The sequence below is a fragment of the Ictidomys tridecemlineatus genome, chromosome 15 (genome assembly GCF_052094955.1).
Source record: "Ictidomys tridecemlineatus isolate mIctTri1 chromosome 15, mIctTri1.hap1, whole genome shotgun sequence".
Taxonomy (NCBI): Eukaryota; Metazoa; Chordata; class Mammalia; order Rodentia; family Sciuridae; genus Ictidomys; species Ictidomys tridecemlineatus.
This window is the reverse complement of record NC_135491.1, coordinates 51979754-51997951: the sequence shown is the minus strand read 5'-3', so window position 1 is coordinate 51997951 and position 18198 is coordinate 51979754. Positions and strand designations below refer to the sequence as shown.

General features: G+C 46.5%; 1 protein-coding gene across 3 annotated transcripts in view; it reads left to right on the top strand.

Moving 5' to 3' along the window:
- Adamts18 (ADAM metallopeptidase with thrombospondin type 1 motif 18) overlaps positions 1-17865 on the top strand; it is a 133334-nt gene extending 115469 nt beyond the window's left edge. For all 3 annotated transcript variants that reach the window (XM_021721749.3, XM_040279536.2, XM_021721748.3), the window contains 5 exons: positions 529-733; positions 3338-3520; positions 5216-5419; positions 7261-7408; positions 15950-17865. In XM_021721749.3, coding sequence (XP_021577424.1) covers positions 529-733; positions 3338-3520; positions 5216-5419; positions 7261-7408; positions 15950-16065 — 856 coding nt within the window. In that variant the 3' untranslated portion in view covers positions 16066-17865. The remainder of the gene's footprint in view (positions 1-528; positions 734-3337; positions 3521-5215; positions 5420-7260; positions 7409-15949) is intronic.
- Positions 17866-18198: the final 333 nt, after the last annotated feature.

Below are 18198 nucleotides of genomic sequence, written 5' to 3'. Positions count from 1 at the left end.
GAACTGGTCTGTCAATCATCAATGTGAGGTTAGATCTCTAAGTAATTGTAAGCTTTAAGAATAATCAAAGTAGCAGTTTGGGGGAACTGCCCACCTGTGATTGTGCTGTGTGTTAATTCCCACGGCAGCATGTATCAGAAAGTCCCCTCTGCTCACACACCCACCTCTTCACTGGGTTGAAGGCACATTTGTAGAAAGGACAGTGCCTCATGCGTTTTTCCAATCCCCATGCCTCAAAGAGGCCCTGACACATAGTTAAGATCCCAATAAATTTGGCTGAAGAATTGCTCAGATATTAAGATGGCATGTATTTCTTCCCCTGCAGAAGAAATATTTTTCCTAGAACCATGTGGTGCTTCCTTATATCTGAGTCACCTTAGCATATTGATTCAGAATTAGTACAGATTGCCCTCATGGGTTTTAAAATGGATCTAAGGTATTCACCAGCTGCTTATTCTGTCACAGTAACTGCCTTAGCGGTCACAGTACTAAGTCTTCACTGAAAGTAATTTTGTTTTTCGCTGAAAGTTGGCTGCCAGGTGAATGGAGCGCGTGCAGCAAGTCGTGTGCCGGGGGCCAGCAGAGCCGGAAGGTGCGGTGCGTGCAGAAGAAGCCCTTCCAGAAGGAGGAGGCGGTGCTGCACTCTCTCTGCCCAGTGAGCACGCCCACCCAGGTCCAAGTCTGCAACAGCCACGCCTGCCCTCCAGAATGGAGCCTTGGGCCTTGGTCACAGGTAATGGGGTCAGACTTGGAGTCACTGGTCTTGGTCCCCACTCAAGATGAAGGTGAACATGCAGGTGTCTTTGTCCAGGGGAGCTCAGCTGTTTACATCTTCATGGGAATGAGGCTGGATTAACACCGTGGGGGACCTGGGAATCTGCATTTTAGCTATTTTAGCTATTGTTCTCCAGTGATTCCAAGGGGACCTGAAGTTTGAGATCCCCTATCCCTGAGCTTAGAATATTCCTTAGTGGTTTAGAAAATCATGTGGGGGCCATCTAGGTGTGCCTAGTAAGCGTAGTGAGAAGTTGGTACATAGACCTGGCAACTGAGTTCTCCAAAGCAAATGGAAATTTACAAGTGCAAAGAGTGAGCCATAGGAAAAAAATATTTAACTCTCACTTTGGTGGAAAAGGGAGAGAGTTAAAACAAATTAAAAGGATCTGGGTGTCAAGTTCACTACTGTCACAAACTCCCAGAGAAAGGCTTAACGTTAATAAGTTGAAGGAGACATTGAACTATCTGTCATTCACCACTCAGAATTTCCCTCTCAAGGAGAGGCTGTCCACGGAGGGAAGGCTTGTCCCTAGGACACAGGCTGCTGGCATCTAGTGCACAGAGGCGGGTGCCTATGACGCTTTGTGTCTGCCACAAAGACTAAGTGTCAGAGGTTTCCCTCCTTCAGAACCCCTGCCTTACCACCGCCTTACAGGTGATGGTTCATCCTCTGCTAATCCATAGATGGCGATCCAACTTTAGAGAAGAGCTCAAAGCTGCAGGGGAATGGTCACTTGCACTGTAAGCCCCGTAGCAGTCTCCCGTACTTCCTTTCCTTCATAGTCCCTTGTGTCAGGTAGAGGGCTGATTTCTGAAGTTCAGCAGTGCAGTGCCACATTCCCAGAAGAAGGCAGAAGAAGACTTTTTTTCCCCCATGTTGGGGTATATCTATTAGATTAAGAATCCCAGGGTGGGAAAGAATATCTTTGAGCATGCTTTGGGGTACTTAATGTGAGAACACATTCATTTTTAAATTTAAAAAAAAAAGGGTAAATGTAAGTAGTATACGATGTTGAGTCTGTTCTCTTTCTTTCCAGTTGGGAATTATAATTTACAAAGGGAGAATTCAGAGGACTGTTTTAGCCAAATATGTATGGTAGTCATGGATAATGGAGACTGGTGAATTTCAAATGGCCCTGATGAAAAGCATGTTAGTTCATCGAGTTTGCCCCAAATGTAACATGGAAATTATTTCTTTTGTGAAATTTTGATTACTAGAACCAAATGCGTCTCTTCGAGAACCTGCTCATAACTAATATGAAAGAGATCCTTCAGAATGTATCACAACCTGTTCTTGCATGAGCAACAGGTCCCATATTTGGCCATTCTGAAATAGAATTGCAAACATAAAATTAGAATTTTTTAAAAAAGAATTAACCATTTAGATATTTTGTGACAGAACAGTGATACATGCCATGGTTCACTCCCTGGTCTGGCTTCAGACCCACTTTTCCACTGATCTCTCTTCCTTGGCAACTGTGTGATTATCTTGGATAGGGTGCTCTGCTCTTGGATTCTTAGATACTTCTTTTGTAAAACAGGGTGACAGTGATTGGGCCCTAAAGTTGTCAGAAGGTTGTGTGATACAGGCTCTGTTGTTCCTGCTAAATTACATCATTACATGGAAGGGATTCTCCCTGATGTCATTGTCATCTCCTTTAAGAATGCGAAGAGTGAGAATTTACACGGGTCCTCTGAGCAAGCTGCAAATGCACCCTGCTGATTGTGATTAGTTAAGAAACTCAGGTAAAAAAAGAGAGGCCGCTGTGGCATATGGTCCTTCTGAGAGAAAGATAAGATTGTAGGGGCCAAGATGGTGACACGTTCCTTGAGGACAAGCCTGGAGCCGTCTTTTTAAGTGACCTTGACAAGTTTGTAACTATTCCCCTGAAAGCAAGGAGATGCTTTTGAAGAATTCTTTTGAAGGTTGAGAGTAAGAGTGAAAGAGTAATTTGCCCACCTGAAGCTTTGTGTTATGCAGATTTACTCAGGTCTTTTATGAGTGCTTAGTAGTCTCCACCATAGTTAGGACAATACCCAGAGGGCACAGTTGTCAGGGGTAAGAACCTAGTCCCTGGTGCCCCCTTTCTCTGACACCTGACTACTGTTGATGTAGCACACACCTATATTCTATCTGTCCTTCTGCACACATTTCTGCTGTTACTCTTCTTGGTGGAGTCACAAGTGATCCTCTTTGGTCAAGCACCCAGGTCCACTGCACCTTGTAACAGACACATACAATTATAGGTGGATAAGGTGCCAATGGATAGGAGCCCTTTTCTAGTATACTGTGCCATGTGATGAATGTAACTCATCTTCAGACCTGGGGTCACCAGCAGCCATTTGATATCCGGCAGGTTGAAGGCAAAGCTAATCATGGCAAGTTATGTACTCTTCCCTGGGCCCCTAGGTGGGTTTCGCCTGCTGTAAGGGACTTTATTGGTAATTTTGCTCAAATGCTTACAAATAATCTTGCAAACACTTCGTCGGTATGAAATTTACTCAAATGAAAAGCATTTACTAAACCAGCATGCCAATAGCACTTTTTCTTCTTCTCAAGTGTTCCAAGACCTGTGGACGAGGAGCACGGAGACGTGAACTCCTCTGTAAGAGCTCTGATGCAGAGACCCTCCCCGAGAGCCTGTGCGCCAGCATCCCCAGACCCGAGGTGCAGGAGGGCTGTGTGCTAGGACGATGTCCCAAAAACAACCGGCTGCAGTGGGTCACGTCTCCATGGAGCGAGGTATGAGCTCAGCTGCACTATTGGGTGGGGAGGGGCCTCAATGCTCAGCTCATCCACCAGCATCCAGAGTCAGAGGGCTCCTCCTTGTTACACGCATACACCAGGTATCTACTGATTGCTGATTCCCCCTCCATGCTTGTTTCAAACATGAATAAAGTGCCCAGCCTACCTACCAGGCCTGTGCCTGGGTAAGGGATACAAAAGTCCATAAAGCACACATAGGGAAACCGATGCGGTAGGCCAGGTGCTCTGAGAAGTCTGTAATTTTCTGAGAAAGTTCAAGGTCAACCAGAGCCAGACTTTAGGAAGAATTCTCATCAGCAGAGACTCTCCAGGGAGCGTGAAGGACGAGCAGGAGTCATGCCGAGGTTGGGGCAGGTTGTTGGTGACAGGATGGCACACTCAGCGGGCTGGGACAGGACCAGGGTGGGGGTATGGTGGGAAACTTCACTGGACAGGGGTCATAAGGCCTGGGGTAGCAGGTTAGGAACATGTCCTGCAAGTACTGAGTAACCAAGTGAAATCTTAAATGAACAGTGGAACCCTCAGGGAACAGGCCCCCAGCAGGCAGACCCAAGGGTGGGGAGGCCCTGTGTGGACACTGCAGGAAGGAAGACGGAAGATGAACGTGTTTGGGACAGAGAAAAGCCATATCCTTGAGTTCCTAAGGAGACCATTTGGTACCTTCAGGCCCATGTGCTGGTAGGAGAGAGGGAGGAGCTGTCTCCAACTCTGGCTTGGGAAACGCAACCGAACTCACAGACGTCGGAAAGAGGAAAAGGATCTGAGCCCAGAGCACACAGTGTAGACAAATGGTCTGGGCTTTGAAGGGTCTACAGTCTGGCAGGAAAGATAGAGAGGAAAAAAAATAATAGAGGGACGTTGAGCGAGCTTGGCGAGCCTCACCGTCCTTGCTTCTGTCTAAATGATAAACGGGTCCATACCAGGAAGCAGTTATGGCAACACCGTCTCCCTCCTCCCCATCTGTTTTCTTTAAAAGACATTATGACCTGAAGGCTACGTGCGTGACCCTGGGCTGGCCCTGCTGGCCTCATCCGTACAAGGGAGCTGTACTTGTTGGCTCCATTGGAAAGGGGAGCGTTCAGTTTCACCCATTATCGTATGTGATATTTACACTGATACCAATTTCATTGGTTAACTGGCTTCATGAGGCTCCATACATTATCCCCTAATACTGTTTAAAATACTTTTTAAAAACGTGGTTTCTCCCAGTTATTTCATGGACCTCCATCCTCCCCTCTCTCTCTCTTCTTCCAGCCATAACACAGCATTAGGTTACATCTCATCCAAGGGAGAGGCAGGGTGAACGTAAGGGACCAGTATTCAGAAGCGTCTTCCCCCTCCACTGTCTCTCGACTCTCTTTCTTTGGCTCATTCTCCCAGCTGCTCAGAAAGACCTGGTGTGAATGTCACCAGTGCTTCTGTCTCATCCTTCTGCTGGGGGACTTTATCTCGCATCCACACGGCAGCTCTCAGTCCCCATGAACAGTGTGTATGAGTGAGCTCTGCAAAAGTCACTTCAATACTCTGTCCTTTGGTCTCCTTGCCTGTAGCATCCAGAACTCCGCTGATTATCGTTAAGTCCCTAAAAGGCATGTGGTTGACACCGCGGGGAGGTACATCCATCCACTCAGTGGCGTTCTGCCATCTCACGCCTCCTCTCTCTGCCCCCAGTGTTCTGCAACCTGTGGTTTGGGCGTGAGGAAGAGGGACTTGAAATGCAGCGAGAAGACCTTCCAGGGAAAACTGATAACTTTCCCAGAACGAAGATGCCGCAACATTAAGAAACCCAACCTGAACTTGGAGGAAACCTGCAACCGAAGGGCTTGTCCAGTGTACAACACGGCTGCTGGATGGTACACGTCGCCATGGCAACGGGTGAGTGAATACAGATGTAGGAGGTTGACATTCTAGGGAGATGCAAAAGATGAGGCAGCTCACCAGCAGTTGCTCCTTGCACATTAGCAGTTGCCCAAGCATAAAGAAGAAAGGCTTTTGCTACGTATGTGACCCTAATCTGTAAATTTTAGTTTTTATGTTTAGAAAATTGCTATGATAAAAACTGGAAGAGTTGCTTTTTTTTTTGCCAAGTCAGTGAGGCAATAAGTATAAAGCACTTAACATCAGGCCTGTGACACTCTGCTAATTTAGAAATGCTGCTCACAATCACAGCTCCTGGTTTTGAATAATACCATAACATCTAGCATTTTCCAAACCATTCGTGTGCAATAAATCTGTGTGTGCTTTCTCTCAGCTAATCCTTGAGGCCAACCTCTTAGCAATCACAGCGACCTGAATTCTCTGTCCTCAGCGGTGAGAGAGACCCTTTTTCTGGGGACATTGGGTCACTGGTTTGGGTTTTATGAGCTACATGGTATGTGATGCTAAGTGGGAGAGAAGAGCATATTCCCAGGGATGCTTGTGGCAGAGTTGCTTTGTTCTTCACAGCACACATTCACAGCAGCTGCCCACCTTACCACTAAGCACAGGGGCATGTGTGAGTCCAGACGTATGTGTGTAAACACGCATACATCCAGGAGGATCTGAAAGTAAAACATGAAGGAGAATGGCATGGTTATTTCTCATGGGCCAGGCAGTATGCTATCCATATCGCTAGGCCCTTTATCTCTGAGTTTTTAATAATTTACACATTTGAAATGGATTCTTATATTATTATTGAGATCAAGGGTTAGCCAACAATTGCCAAGGTGCCAAGTCTGTGTCCTTGACTCTGCCATTTTTTTGGTAAGCTTTTTTATGAGAACATAGCCACATTCACTCCCACACTGACCATTGCTGTGTCCATGCAACAGAGAGCATGTAGCCCCTATTACCCCAAATTTATACTATCTCACCAAGTTAGAGGTTTTGCTATTTGAATGTTATGCTAATTCCCAAGCTCATACATTTTCCCACCCCAGCTTACATTTTCCTCCCAAATGCAAAGTCATATAGTGATGTTTGTCCAAAACAAAGCCTCATCTATCTGCATTAAATTAATAAATTTAATTTAAATTTATTAATTTTAAATTTAAAAGCAAAACGAAATTTTAAAGCAAAATTTTAAAGCAAAACAAAATCTATTTAAAGGGTTACACTTTTTTCCTGATAATGCTTACTTATTTATGCCTCTTATGAAACAGCTTTATCAACTTTTCATACACCTATCTGGGTTAAAAAAAAGCTGACCATCATTGATTGGACAGTAAAGTTACTGGCTTGTAGGAAGCACCCAATCCCCCGTGCTAACTAACTCTGAATGACCCAGGGCATAATTCCAGTGTCTCTGATTATCACTTCTTTTCCTGTCCTAATTTAGAGTTATCCCCCTCCACTATGGCATCTGCAAAGTTGGTCTGGAATTCTTTAAATACTGCACTCCATTCCCTAGATGTGTCTGGGTTTGTTTCTGCGTTCTTAAGGCTACTTCTGGAACCTCTCTTCTTTATGAGTCACTTAACTGGGAGACGCATGCTCTCGGGCTAGACAGCCTTTGCTTAAGACCCTTCTGATCAGATCAAAGGCACACACACACACACACACACACACAAATCAGGATGGACCGTCAGCGCCTGGCTCCAAATGATCTCTGCTCCATCGGCAGGCATCTCGGTCATGTCACGAACGTGGAGATTCCTTCTGTTTGACATCACTGACCTCAGAAGGGACAGCATCCAGAAGGGCCCTTCTGACTCCCCTCTCCTTTCCCTTCTCTGCAGTGCACAGTCACCTGTGGGGGAGGGGTGCAGACCCGCTCCGTCCACTGTGTTCAGCAAGGCCACCCTTCCTCCAGTTGTCCGCTCCACCAGAAGCCACCAGTGCTCCGAGCCTGCAACACAAACTTTTGTCCATCGCCTGAAAAACGAGGTAAAGGGCACCGCGCCTGTCAGTTCCACTAGTCTCTGGAGAATTTGTCACAAGCTGACGCTGTTTGACGGTGCATCTCGGGTGTTCACAGCTCTGTGGCCTGTGGCACATTCCAATGCAGACTTGACAGTACTCCCTTGGACTTCTGCAAGCTGCAATGCTGGGGCACTTACAATCACATTAATCTAGTTTTCTGGGTCTGGGAGGGAGCATTTCATTCTAGGCTTTGTCGCCACTCATTCTTACTTCAAAAGTGGGAAACGGCCATGCTGCAAGACCCTTTTTAAAAATTAAATGTTTGTTCAACAAACATGAAAAAGTAACCACCATGTGTCAGAGATTATGCTAATCAGTGGGAATATAAGAGGGAACAAGAATGGCCCTCCAGGGGCTCTCGTTTTAATGGAGGAGACAGATAAATTATAGTCAATTACACCGAATGCGTGCTGTCCTAGGACTGCACATGAAAAGGTTTCTTAAGTCGGTTCAAGTGAAGTGCAGCGGGTGCTGCTGGGAAATTCAATTACAGGAGAGAACTGCTTTCCTAGTCTAGTTCATTTCAAAGTCATCTGACAAACACCAGGAAGTATTTTTTAGCCTAATCAGATTTCCTTGTGCAAGACAATCATTTTCTAGCATAAAACTGCTGGGTTTTCTTTTCATCCAAACACAGCTTTTTTTTTTTTCCAAGACAGTCCAATCTCTTACCCTGCTTTTTCCAGTTTGTGGTGAGTCAGACTCAGGACTGTTCCTCCCGGGCTCCCCTGTCTGCATCGCTTCCCATCTCTAAGTTGTTCTGGGTGTACTTAGCTCCAGGCTTGGGGCGTCAGTTTCCTTTCCTCTTCTTTAAAGAAAGAAGTTCTTGTTATCTGCGTTCTATGTTATCTGGGCTGAGGTTTGCAAAGACAAAAGGAAGGTGTTATGTAGCAATTGCTGAAAACCAGATCATCCCTAGTTGATGCTAGAATTGTCTACGGGGAAGAAATGTACATTTTTGAGGAATGGATCATGAACTCCCAGACTCTCTCCTTTCTTTACCATCAGTGATTTCTCATTTCCACCTGAAAGTCAGACCATCATGAAGGGACCCACACATACCGAGGCTCGGTCTAGGGGAAAAAAAAAATGCACCCCATCAGCATGGCCGAAGGACAATAGCCAATCATGAGAGTACCTCATTGTATGTTACCGCTGCACGATGCCTTCCCTGGTGTCAAGATTGGGGCTTCACCTTGGATGATTTACATCGTACTTACTTGACGTGAGACCACTTGAAGTCTCGTCATTCACAGTGCACTGCACCTGGTGTTTCACATTGGATGTCTGGGCTGCAACTAGGGAGATAAGAGTTGGGAATGGCCAGGTTAAATGGGTAATGCTAATACGCTGCTGCTCACGGAACCCCATGTCTTCAGATGGGTGGTGTTGCATGAGGAAGCAACAAGGATTGTAAAAACATAAACACAGATTTCGATCCCTGCTCTGAAACTTACAAGCTACACAGCTTTGAGCAAGTTTTTATTCAACAGGGAAATAATGCTTACCTCGAAAGACCACTGTGAGCGTTAAATAAGGTAGTTCGACTTTCAACACTTGGTTATTTTGTACTTACTAAGAACTATTCTCAGGTCTGATACAAGCAAAATGAACAAAATTCCCACTTTCATGCCAAACTTATTGCGTGCAGATGGAAACAGCAAGCCGACCAGTAGAAGGTGTGACCAGATGATAACACAGCAGGAAGGAAACTCAAGGAGGGTATAAAGAAAGAGTGACTGGGGAGGAGGAGATAGGAAAGCAGTGTAGACATCAGGTCAGACAAGACCACTTTGAGGGGACAGAAGATGCTTGGGTAGGAAGGCCTCGTCCGTCATTTTTGGACTTAAGGTCTTATTATGCCACTCAATTATAACTTGACCTTTTGGATTGTATGGTATTCCAGTGGAGTATTTAATATTCCAAGTTTGGAAGAATTCTTGTAATGATTTTCTCACAAAGCTGGGCCCGATATCTGTCTTAACTTGTAGGGGTGATCCCAAAATGGCAAAACATTGTAGGAAATGGCTTTCAGGATGTCGAGCTTTTTTGCCCGACTGAGCAGTTGCCCAACAAGCATGTGAATAAGTATCTATAGACATAAATATATATTTTAATTTTCCAAAAGGTTCATAGTGGGTCACATCAGTTTGCCAGAGGACATTAGGTCTGAGGCCCCTAGGGTTGACCCCGGAGGATTCCAGAGGTGGGACCTGTTCGCCCAACAGTTTTTGTAATTCCACCAAAGTATAGGACGCCTGGAAAAGTAATTGAGGCTTTAGGGGATAGACAGAGTCCAACCTAAGTTAAAAGGGGGTAAGGTCTGGACCTAGTCATTAGATACATATAATCCTCCCTTTTGTAAGAGTCTGGAGTTCCTTATAGGCGGAACCTAACGCTTTGGCGTCCGACCACCCCAATAATGATGTCATCCATGTAAACATATAGAATTATGTTCAGTCGCCTCCAAAGGGGTTGCAGGACTTGTGAAACAATGTTGACAAAAAGCTGGACTATTGGCCACGCCCTGGGGTAACACCACCCACTCATACCTTTGGTCTGGCCCCTGGAAGTTAACAGAGGGAACGGAGAAGGGGAGAAGGCAAACTTCTCGCAGTCCTGGGGATCAAGGGGAATAGAAAAGAAGCAATCCTTGATATCAATCACAATGAGAGTCAAATCCTGAAGGATGCAGGGGATCCAGGGTAGCCCTCGCAAGGGGGTACCAACGGGAATCATCTGCTCATTAATCTTTCTTAGGTCCTGTAAGAATCCTCCATTTCCCTGTGGCCTTTTGTATTCCAAGGGCTCAAGGAGGGCCTAATATGCCCTAGGGTCAGTTGTTCTGATATTATCTCTTTTAACTTTTGTAGTTTATCTAGAGGAAGAGGCCACTGTTCCACCCGCACTGGAGGGCCCAGAAGCCTTTGGGGACAGTAGGAACAGTGGCCTCTAGGATTGCGGGTGAGGCCTCACATGGGGTGCAGGAGTGTTCAACCTCCATGTCTCAAAAAGTGGATCCCCCCCCCCCCCGTAATTGCTAAGGGGACCTGACAGGCCAAACTGTTGCTGGTACTCCTCTTCCTCTAGGATATTGTCATCTATCCCTTTGTGATCTGTGGTGATGAACACCTCAGCTTCCCCCAAAATATCCTGTCCCAGCAGATTAGCTGTCAGGCCAGACGCCACCAGAGGGCGTACCTCTCCCTGACTCCCATCTACATCCTTCCAAGTGAGCCAGTCCTTGGTTTCTTCAGACCTTGTATCACCCCCCACCCCCAATAACTACGGTCCGGGAATCAGCTTCCATTGTGGGGGAACCTCCTCTTTCCTAAATACTGTCCCATCCGCTCCAGTGTCAATCAAGCAGCGGATCTTTTTCTCTGCTATGAAGATATCCGTTTTTGACGTAATTCCCAGGGTTATTGGGACTGTCCAGTGGGCCCTAGGCGGGCCACTAGGCGGGGCGCCTCCTTTGGGTGATGGGGCTGGAGGGCGCCCCATTATTAGTTTAAAGGCTTCCCCTCAAAATCAAATTTGGACTTACAATCCCTCCGCCAAGGGAATCCCTTTCTACACGGGGGCAAGGCGTCTTAGGCGGGGTTTGCCCTGTAGCCGGGCCTGAGGGACGTCCCTGCAGGGCACCGGGTCTTATTTGTCCTGTAGGGCACTCTCTTGAAGTGGCCCTGTTGACCACACCCACAACAAACCCCTTTCCTGGCGCCACTGGAAGAGGCGAGGGCGGTAGTAAGGGCCTCAGCGAGCGAAGCCGTCTGGGCCTGCCAGGCCGCGACCAGCGACTGTGATGGTGGGCCTGAGTACCGACATCCTTAGTGGCCACTATCCACCTCCCCATAGATCTGTCCTTCATCCCCGCACAGGCTAGCTTGTGGTCTGTGGCCATCCCCTCCCAGACCAGCATCTTGACAACTGGTCCCGAAGGGGCCCTGGGGGGAATTTCCCTTGGAGGCTCTTTTCCACCCTCTCGATGAAGGTGGCAAGATCCTCAGTTGCCCCCTGGGTAATTCCTGCTACCGGGGCTCTGAGGGGCCTTCCTCCAACTTTTTCCATGCCGCCAGTCCTCAAGCCCGTACCTGCTCCTGGTAGGGGGCAGGGATAGCGCCTGCTGAAGGCCTGTGGAAAATTGATCCCTGGACTCCGACAGCATCCCATAAGTTACAGGAACCGGGGGATTAACAGCCTGATTCCTCTCAGCCTGAGCGTGGCACTCCTCATTTAAAAAAGCACACCATTTCAGGTACAGGGGACCAGGAAGCACAGCCTGGGTTAAGTTTTTCCAGTCTTGGGTGGTGCACTGTTGTTGGGCCAGACCCTGGAGGATGGTTTTGGCCCAGGGTGAATTAGGTCCATCCTTGGAGACGGCCTTTTTTGAGTTCTTTCAAATCTTGGGCCTCCCAGGGATACCAAAAGGCCAGTCTATTGCCCCCAGGGTTAGCATTTACCAGGAAAGCCATACACAAAGGGGATAAGTCATCGCTGGTCTTATAAGATGGCAGCTTACCCGGCTTTTCTGGGTTTGCACAAGATGGCGGAGAATTTCTGTGAGGAGAGAGGTGACAATATGGCAGAGGCCGCTCCCCATCCCGACTATCCACCATGTGTTCCGGGACAGGAGCACTTGGTGCGGAACTCAGAGGAACAGGCTAAGGATCAAAAGGGTCTAGGAGGCCATTGTCTGAGGCTTTACGCCTTTCTCCTCCTGGGCAGCGAGAGGACTGGCTTACTGTGACCCAAGTCACTCCTCAACAAGGGTTTCCCAAGCCAGGTCGCCCTTTGAGGTAGGAGGAGTAGGTGTCTTAAAAGGGTCTTTGCCGCCCCTAGAGGTTCCTTCTGAGGGGCCCGGGGAGAAGCAGGCTTTGAGGGCAGATAGGATCGGGTAGACCCCAGAGGGGGGTCCTCTCGCAGGTTAATCTCCCTCTTCCTCACCAATTGTTCTGCGCAGTCCCAGGTGGCCCAATCAAAAAGATGGGCAGCCACCAACCAGGGCACAGCGCGTGTCAAGGTTTCTCAGACCTTTTCGGCCTGGGCATCCAAGATCTCTAAACTTCGGCTTTTGAGCATGAATCTCAGCACTTTAAGAACCAGAGCATCATGCTCAGTGTGAGATTGCCCCATGTCTTCAGGGAGACCCTTACCTCGGAACTCGCCAATACTTTCACTTTTGGTGAACCGACTTCTTCGTGACCCTGTTCAGGCACCAGATGACGGGGCTTTTAGTCCTCTTTCCCTCCACACTAAGATATAAGGAATCTGATCTGGATGTCCCTCTCTTTTTGGATGAAAAATCACATTCTTTACTCGGATGATGGCACTTTTTCAAAGGTCCCCTCCGGTGGCCACCCTACACCAAAGGTGGGCCACTGGGCGGAACAGAGAGTAACTAGCTTTCTTTTCTTTATCTCTATTCCCAAATTACGTCCTCTTTCCCTAACGTCTATAAAACGGTCTACAGTCAAAGGAGTAGTCTGAGTTTGCCCCATGTCTAGGTGAAGAGAGAAAACAGCTACAATTATTCACAAAATCAAGATCATAACACAACAGCAAATGCCTTGCACTAACTGTGAGCACCCTGAGGCTGTTTCAAAGAGGATTTCAGAAGGCAGAGTACATCTTCCACTGCCGGACTCCCCTGGTGGCTTACGACCTGCAAGAATTCTGAGGGGGATTAGTTCCCTTGCCAGGGTGTTGGGGTGGAGGTGGACAGGACAATACAAACACACATAACACAAAATTCGCAGCGCGGCCACAGAATTCGCAGCGCGGCCTGGATTGCTACCCAGAAACTAAAAGCAGAGGTGGACAGAGGATCTGTCAGCTACAAAATATTTTACTAAATACTTTACTACAGGCAATCCACTCAGAACCCAGAAGGTGCTGGGGACGTCTCCCACAAACCCCATCAGCTGCCTTTCGGTGCATCCATCTGGACCTTTTGCCGACCTCACAACACAGAACCAGAACCTGCAGGCAACCAGAGTACAGAAACTTACAGATCGGCAATGCCTTCACTTACTGGCCAGGTTTTCAACACCTCTCAATTGGGGTGTCTGAGTAGGCTTATAAGGGGGATCCTGGACGAGCCTCCATATGTTATGCTCAAATTCGGGACCCCCAAAAGACCACCAGAGACCAAGAACAATGTAAGCAGCAAAGAGGTGTTTATTGCGAGCAAGCTCAGTCCTCCGCGTGCACACAGCAACTGGTGACGCTGAGAGGCCCTGAGCCCAGGGTTTGCAGCAGTTTTACACACTCTTTGGGGAAGGCCGGGACCCCACATACATCATAGCATCTCTTAGCAAATCATCACACACCACAGGAAAATCAAACAAGAACTCTAAAACATGATTAAAACATTATCAAGTGGCGAGAAAGAATCTGGAAAGGATTATTGGTTAGTTCAAGGAGTTGCCTCACTTAAAAATGATTGGTTTAAACCATGAGGGTGTCGCAAGGGGGGTACGTGCCAAGCTGCAGGGATACTAGTTTAGATATTGGTCACCACACCTAGGTGGGGGGCCATCTGGAATTTCAGATATTTCGATATCTTGGCCTCTCTCAGGCCACCACCATCTGTGGCTTTTCTGAGAACTGTTTCCACAGAGCTTTTCTGTGGTATTTTCCTGACTTTAGGACTGTAGTAGGTCAGGGGTTAAGTTTCAGAGTAAAATGAGGTCTCAAGTAGAATGAGGTTGCTTAGGTCTTTCATTTGGAAAGAAAAAAAGAACTCCATTTGATCTTTGCACTGAAGTTTAGATTTAGTAGGGTCTAAAGTTTTCATTTTATCCATGATAGTTAGAGAAATGAATATCTTCAATAAATAGTGAGCAACTACTTTGTGATACAGTTTTAAATGATGCAGACAGAGTCTCTGCCCTCAAGTAGTTTGCATCCTAGAGAATAGATAATAAGTAACCACATAGTGTGAGTTTCAATAAATTCAGTGTAGGGGCTGGGGATGTGGCTCGAGCGGTAGCGCGCTCACCTGGCATGCGTGCAGCCCGGGTTCGATCCTCAGCACCACATACAAACAAAGATGTTGTGTCCACCAAAAACTAAGAAATAAATATTTTTTAAAAATAAATAAATTCAGTGTAAAGAAATGGAGAGAACTTCCTGGCGGGATCAGGGAGCTGGATGGTTGTATAGATAGTCCTAAACGTCTCACAGATAAATGACCATTGAGTGCAGATTGAAGTGAAAAGGAAGCCATTCAAATGTCTTTAGGAAAATTGCACCAGCAAGGGGGCTGGCCTGGCTGGATGGGACAAGAAAGGGGCAAGAGGAGGAAGAGGAAGTCAGGGCTGTGGGGAACCAGATCCTTATCCCCCATGTAACGCTGTACCTTCGACTCCAGTGGGGTGTGAGGGTTTGGGGCAGGTTTGACACCAGCTGCTTTAAAAGGATCCCTGGACTATTGTGGCAGAGCAGAAAGGGTCTGGGGAAGGGAATTTCAGGCAGAAGATTTGAGACTTGAAGGAACCATAGGCCGCAGGTTGGGAGCAACAGGAACATGGTCATACATGACTGGGAAGGGCAGGTGGAGAGTCCCTGAAGGGCAGACTGGGAAGGGACCTGCTAGGTTCCTGCAGAGGGAGGGCTTGGATGAGTCGAGGCCAGAGGCACCGTCAGACTTGGATAAGGAGAAGAGAAGAATTCGGGCTCTGAAGGAGAATATTTGACCATGTATACTAAAGGCCCTAAATGATTCTGAAAAAGAAAATTCACTTTAAGGAAACAGTAAAATGCCTCATGCTTCAGTTATGCCTTTCTGTCCACATAAAGAAATTGGTGTGAGTCACATGGTTTCTTGTACCTGTTGAGGCTCCGCTGAGAATCCCAGATGTATGATGTTGGCACTTCCAAGGCATACTCACGTGTCATCTGACTTGAGCAGCTAGAGAAACCAGAAAGGAGAGGTATTAACTCACCTATTTGCTAACTGGAGAGATTTATTTAAACCTACACAGGTTGGCGCAGGGCCTCAAATCCAGGCGTCCTGCTGCCCACTGTATTAGTCTACTTGCTCCCCCAAGTATAGTGCCTGGCCCAGCGGCACCAGAATCCCTTAGATGCTTGTTAGAAATACACAACTGCACCTGCCCCCCCGCCAACCTGGAACTTCTGAACCGAACCCCAGAGAATTCCCGAAGTGCTAATCTAGGGTATGTCCCTTGGAACCTCATTTAGCTGTAGATCCCAGGAGATGTGAGGGGGACAGACCTTGATCTCTTACCAGATGTGACTTTTTTTTTTTTTTTTTTGCTTTTAAACATGTATCTTTTCTCCCATCTGCTAATGTTTGCCGTCCTTCTGGTATCTTAATTCTGCCCCTGCCTCACTTTCCTGACAAAATTCTAACAAATAATGGGAAGAAGCTCACGTGGACACAAGGTAGGTGGGCCCAAGGTCTTTGTCCTGTAGACCCCCCCCTTCTTAAAATGGTTCAGGCAGAGCTAAGATGCTAACCGCATGTTCTCCTTTTAGAGGACCCATCCTGTGTGGATCTCTTCAGCTGGTGCCACCTCGTTCCTCAGCACGGTGTCTGCAACCACAAGTTCTATGGTAAACAGTGCTGCAAGTCCTGCACCAGGAAGAGCTGACCTCCACGTCCTCCTCGACAGCTTCCGGCCAGGGTCTCCCCTTCCAGCCTCCAGCGAGAAGACGGAGCACTGCTAGCCAGCCACCAGCGAGCTGGTGCAGGGTCAAGGAGTGGGCAGGTTGCCGTCGGATTCCATCCCCAGAAGCACACGGTACTCTGAAGCACTTGAAAATAGAAAGCGATGACAAATCTGACTTGGAAACAAAAAGAAAGAGAAATGGTTGATTTGCACTGTGAACGTGAAAAGCGAGGCACCACACTGAGGTATGTTGGATTTTAATCTTGACACTGTGAGACGAGCCCTCTGGAACTTCAGAGGATTCAGTGGCAAAGACATCTGTTTGAAAGAGGTCCCTGTAAGCCTTCGGGTCCAATCAGACCTGGATGGAACACCTTGCCTGTGACTTGGAGTTCACAGTTTGACTCTGACCTTGAACACCCCAGCCAGGAGTCGTCTCAGAAGCCAAACGGTGCTCACCTTTGTGCTTGCTGCTGGACTGGCAAGCTTCATGTTACGTTTATTTAGTGTGTGTGTGTGTTGTTTATTATTTTGTTTATAAAGTATATTCTGCTTTATAGAGAAAAGTCTCCAAGACTAAAATTAACAACTTGAAAAGTGTTCAAAGGATTATTCTGGAAGGAGGACGATGCAGACTATTTAGAAATCTCCACGTGATTGAAATTCACACTCGGGTGGAAAACAATCTCATCCAAGGCAAATACCACTGCCCTCTTTGCACGGTCCCCCTCCCGAGTTTTGGTGCTTGCTGAACAATTCCGTGGGAGGCTGGAACCGGCTCTTTGGGGGTGAGTGGTTCATTTCTGGTAAATATTTAGGGCGAGCTCAATGGCAGAACAGCCACGTCCCAAGGAGAGGAGCACACGTCATTCATACTGCTCTGTACATATTATCAGAGTGCTTGGAAAATTAAAGGCTGCTTGTGGCTTTTTCTGCCAATAGACAAATTTTAAATTTGCCCCCAGGATTTAGTTAACAAGGAAAAAAAAAAACAGTGGCAAGAGAAAAGTCTGCCAGTCTTCTTGCTGCATTATTAATCAATCACAATATGCCAAGACCCTTCAACAAATAAGAGTATTTTCACAGTGTTTCAGATGAATTTTCAGTCAGCAGAAGCCAGCTGTTGTTGGGCATTAATAAGCTTAAAATTGTTCTCAATTGGAAAAACACCGCACTGTATTGCCAAAACCAAAGTAACTTACAAGACTGAACCCCCCTGTAATTTTTTTTTTTGAGAAGTGGTTATAAAGGGCATATTTGTATGATGCTACTCTTTGATGAATGTAACCCAATTTTACTGCTTTAAGAAGTCTCAGTCCAGACAAGGATTAGCCAGCTCAGCATAACCAACTAGACCGTGCTTGGTTAAATTTAGCAGCATCTTTTGTTCTCATACTAATTAAAATCATGAGTTCTTGAATCTCAGAGAAAGAGCGATTGGATTGGGAGCTTCCCTCCGCCCACTGGAGTGGCAGCCAATTTATCCCCAAAATAAAAACGGTTCCACAGCGCCACCCTCGTGCCCTCCAAAAAAATAAATAAAATAAAATGGCAAGTTATTTGTGTCTTTATATAATTATCATTTTGTTATTTTATGGAAAAAAAATTAATTTATTAATAGCCTATTATGTGTTATCACTTGCTTCACTGAGGAAGTGGTATTCTGAGGAAAAATGTTGAATAAAAACCCTGGATTATAGAGAAAAGTCAAAAAATATATGTGTAATATTTAATTATTTTATAAGTTTTATAATAAAGTATTCTGTTTCTTTATCTTCGAAACTTGTTAAGTTCTTGAACGAGAGAGTAGGAATTCCGTTTATTTCCAAGGTCGTTTAACTGTGCCAATGTGGGTCAGAAAAATCTCAAAGGAACTTCGTTGAGAGAAGGAAAAAGATAATGACTTTTCCTCTTTGGGTGAGAAGAAATCCAACTGGAAAAGGCTGGAGTGACTGTGTTCTCCTGTATAGGCTTGTAAACATTTATTTATGGAAATCATCTGAGACAGAGCTACCATCATGAATGGTTAGTCCTGTCTGAAAGGCAGCTTGGTAAAATTTTTGCAAAAAAAATGGGAGAGGAGGGAGGGAAGAAGAAAGAAGGAAGAAAAAATAA